The 4,518-nt window shown below is 51.7% G+C and overlaps 1 protein-coding gene across 1 annotated transcript; it reads right to left on the bottom strand.

Annotated features, from left to right (window-relative positions):
• Positions 1–1,128: 1,128 nt before the first annotated feature.
• Positions 1,129–3,992, bottom strand: LOC147609702 (E3 ubiquitin-protein ligase WAV3-like). Its single transcript, XM_086787296.1, has 2 exons — positions 3,518–3,992; positions 1,129–3,418 (listed from the first exon to the last, which is right to left on the bottom strand). The coding sequence occupies exons 1-2, from the start codon at positions 3,737–3,739 to the stop codon at positions 1,307–1,309; spliced, it is 2,334 nt and encodes a 777-aa protein (XP_086643422.1). The 5' UTR covers positions 3,740–3,992; the 3' UTR covers positions 1,129–1,306.
• Positions 3,993–4,518: the final 526 nt, after the last annotated feature.

Genomic DNA, 4,518 nt, shown 5'->3' with positions numbered 1-4,518 from the left:
TGAAATTTTGTATGAGAAATATTAATCTTGGAATCTAGTTGTATGGGCTAGCTTGAGAAACATACCTATTCTATTACTTGAGGGTCTATACAAGGACCTCATATCCCATCATTCTTTTATCAAGTCATCTATAGATTTGTTCTTTCATAAAAAAGTGCCATGCAACAAACTCTCTCTTATCTTATTTATGCCATCTAAGCTCTCATCTCTTGAATGCACGTCCAAAGAGAGGTATCATCTATGCTACTCAATACTAATTAAGTTTTGTTCTTCTTATCTAATGTGAAAGTTATGCAACGTTGTTAAGGATTCTTATGTATTTGAGTACGAAATATTGTTACACCGCACATTCCCTCACACATGGCAAACATCTTGAGATAAGGTTTTAATCTCGATTCAAGCTATAAATTTTGATCCAATGGGTTCCTAAATAAGGTGTCATTGTGCTCTTATTCTTTGCTCAAAGTTCTAGGTAGATTATTTACAAGTGTTTTGTTTCTAGGGTCATACAAAACTTGTGAACCCTACATTCACCATGAGTACTAAACGTTTCAATTCTCAAGGATATTCCAAATGTTGTATAAGTATGCAGTAAACAAGTAGGGGTTCTAAAACATGCAGGGGAGGAAGTGCCTTATGGATCTTTCTAGATGTAAGAAACCTTATAGGGGGTGTACAGAAAAGCGTAAAGGGTAATGTTTAAAGACTTCAAAAGAAAAAGGCCATTTGTGTATAGAGTGTGAAAGTCTCAAATAGCAAAATAGATTAGAAACACTTTCTTAAACAACCAAGATTGCATATCGATGTACCTTGGGCACAACAAGTGGCATTCTAAATGTACATGCAACCCTCCCAAAGTAGAGGTAATGGGTTAGAATCTATCCTAGTGTCATCATATAATTTCAATAGTTACTCTTGACGTTAAAAAAAAAAACCCTTAAAGCATACCATCAACAAAAAAAGTAACGTTTTAGACTCCCTTATATACACACTTCTTGGTAGCTCGTTCCGTTTTTTAATTATGGTGCATCAAAGTCTGCCCACCAAACAATAACATGCACATGGGGCTACCACATATACAGATTGAACACCGAAGAAAAGGGCCTCAAAACAAACTCGTGTCCTCTGTGGGGAAAAGACCATTTGGTTGTAGCTAGGGAATATGAATGTACATTTTACAACCTTATGAACAAGATGATGATACCCTTGCAAAGGTGAAGGTGGTTTGGGAAAAAATAGTTGAGACTCGAGAGTGCCGGCAATTATTATTCTGTGGATGACGTGAAAGAATCGAATCAGCTCGTGGCTAAGGTCTGATGACACTGTCAAAGCTAGCGAGACGGGCTAGGCGGCTCCCGGGGCGGGGTTCGAGAATATGGCGCCGGCGTGGCGAAGGCGGCGGTAGGCCACGGGGAGAGGTCGGTGGCGAAGCGTGCGTAAGCGTCGGTGCGAGCGTGCACGAGTGCAGCAGCATGGTGTTCATGGAGGGAGTGCGGTAGCCGTCGGAGGCAGCTTCCTCGCTTCTGGTGCTGGCACGTGTTGTGGCGCGCTGGCGGAGATGGGAACTCTGGGCAGAAAGTGCGTAGGCGCGGCCGCATGTCTGGTACATGTGCCGGTTGTTCATGCTGCCCTGGATGCGGGCCAGCTCGGCGTCTAATGCGGCGGAGAGCTTGTCGCCACTATGCAAGGCGGCAGAGCTCTGCAAACGCTGGCGCGCCGCCTCCAAGGAACGCTGCGCAGCCGGAAGGTCCCCAGCGTCCGCCAGAGATCGGGCTTCAACGATGGCGTGGGCTGCCTGCAGCCGGTTGCGGTGGCGGTCCACCTCGATGCAAGGGCCGGGGTCGACAACAGAAACTTGCGACGGGCGGCGAACAAAAACCTGTGTAGCTGCGGTGTGGAGGGAGGCGCCGGAGACGGGGTCACTATAGTGAGCGTGCACGAGAAGAGCCTCTCCGTCTGTGGCGGTTGGCAGAGCCGGCAGCCGGATATTGACGAGCAGGTCGCGCTCCTCGTGGGCATAGAGGTCACCCAGACTGACACGTGCATGGCGGCCGGGGGCAATTGTTCGGCATTGGTAGCTGCCGGCTTCCAAGCGGAGCAGCTGCACAGTGGCGGGATTCACCACCTGCACCTCCACTTCCACTCGCAGAGCCACCACGCTTAGCAGGCCGCCAAGGCACTGCGCGAATGCATCCTGCATAAGCCCCTCCCCTTGGATGAAGGAGAAAGTGCCACCAGATTCCTCTGAGATGGTGTGCATAGTGCCGGCATCATGATCGACTCCCAGGCCGAAAGTGTGCACAGGTATTTGAAAATGGCCGTGACGATTGGTTTCCGCCAGGGGCGGCGTCGGCGTCGGTGTTGGGGAGCGCATGGTGAAGGAGTCCTGGCCGTCGGAGAGGAGCATGATTGTCGCTACCGGGTTTCGATGCCGGCGCTGCTGCAGAATGGCAGTCCCCTTGCGGAGGCCATCAGCAATGCTGGTACCCCCTGTGCAGGTCAGAGAATCGAGGGCTTGCAGCGCCTCACGTCGCCCCTCCTCAGTCATGCGGCGCAACGCCATCACCCGCCGTGCCCTCGAGGCGAATGCCACAACACTCAGCCGGTCGCCTGCCCCCAAACTTCTCACTACCAGCCTCATTGCCCGCTTCAGCAATGCCAATTTCGGTCCAGCCATGCTTCCGCTGACATCCAGCACGGCTACCAGGTCTACGGCCGCCCGCCGCTGTCCGTCTAGCAGCGCCGCCGAACTACCGAGCATGTTGGCCAACTGCTTCTCCTCGTCCCTAGCCGCCGCTGCCTTCACATGGACGAGTATAGTCAGGTTCTCACGTTCATCAGAGAACGCGACCTCGCTCTCCTCTGCCAGCGCTGTAATCTGCATGGCCTGCGAAGACGTAGCGGCGGCACCGCCCTCCTCGCCGCCGCCCGTCGCGTGGCAGCTGCCGTGTCCGTCTACAATCATCTCCCCAAATTCCAATCGCTCATCGTCGTCAAATCTAGCGGGCTCCGACTCTGCCAGCTGCTTCTCTCTCTCCTCCGGCGATCGGAAGTTGGCTATAGACTCATCAAGCATTCGGAGGACTGGCTCGAGCTGGCGCTGCTCCTCCTCTGCATCCCTCAGCATCTGATCGCCGTTTCGGATGTCAGGCCGGCGGGGGCTAACGGAAGAGCTCCGCCTCTGGAGGCGTGCGGCAGAGTTAACGCCACCCAATCGGCTGCCCTTGTCGGTGGGCTTGAGCGCCGGGGCTTGCCAAGGAACCTCCTTCCAAGTGGCTCGACAGACGGGGCAAACCAGGTTTCCATGACGGACATTGGAAGCGATGCAGGAGAAGTGGAAGGAGTGGGAGCATTCGGCGGTGAAGAGGGCGTGGCCGTGGCCTGGTTTCATAATCTCGAGGCATATGGCACATGTAGTCTGACCACATACAAGAGATAAAAAATGAGCCAATCAAATAAGAAGACATGACCTTTGATACCAATCAAAAAGAAAATCAATAAAAACCGGCTGGCCTACCCGGGCGGAGATGGGCAGGGAGGTTCGCAGGCGGTGCAGTTTGGGGGAGAATCTGGGTGAAAGCAGCGCGGCGCTCGCTGACGAGCTGCTGTTAGGGTTAGCTTCTCCGTCAGCAGCAGCGGTAGGAGCTGCAATGTACTGTCCGTTGTCTGCCGACGAACCCGAAACACAAACATGAAGCCCAAGTGCGTTGCGTGCCTTCCTCCATCCGGACATCACCATTGTGCCGGAGAGACGCTAGCTGCTGCCGGAGAGCAAATCAAAAGCTAAGCCCTTGAGGAGAGAGGGGCGGGCAATGAGTCTTGTATGCGATCCGCCAAAGTGGGCCTGTCACACTGTGTGACTCTTAAGGGACTGTTGCTCTGTATTTGAAGGAAATAGGGTGTGGAGGACTTAAGAAGAGGGGAGGCATAGGGTAGAATAGAGGGAGCGGACACCATTTCTTTTAGGGCCTTTCTCGGGACTTGCATTCTCTGGCATGCTTATACGAGAGACAAGGCTTTCAAAATCCATGCTGGTCGCTTTCACAGGTAGAGACGAGTCTGCTGGTGGAGGGTGGATGTGAGCCCCGCCACACCGCACGGTGCTTGTTGACTGAGGCCATGCAAGGGCTCATGAATCATGCATCATAACTTCATTTGATAAGGTAAGGTAAGGTAAGGTAGGGACCCTGTTTAATGTTTGTAACTTTCGGTTCTTACTTTGTCCGAGGCAACAAGTCGCCAGCACCACCACTGCCGAGTGCCAACCCCAAGAGAACAATGACCCCATCACTACTGTACATCGATATCAACACTTAGATTTTTAGCATGTGTACTCTTCGGAGAACACCCATTAAAAGGAGAACAAAATAATATTTTTTCCCCTCCTCTCGTTTAAATTATGGGCCACTTTTGCCACCCTTAATAGACAGACATTTATTAAATTCTCCCGTTATGAAGGTTCTCTCTACGACTTTAAGTCCAAGATTATGGCCTCAAACTCAAAGTGCTTGAAAGTTG

The sequence above is a fragment of the Cibotium barometz genome, chromosome 50, assembly GCF_041138505.1.
Source record: "Cibotium barometz isolate CiBa-2024 chromosome 50, ASM4113850v1, whole genome shotgun sequence".
NCBI classification, from domain to species: Eukaryota; Viridiplantae; Streptophyta; class Polypodiopsida; order Cyatheales; family Cibotiaceae; genus Cibotium; species Cibotium barometz.
This window is presented reverse-complemented; position numbering and strand designations above follow the sequence as displayed.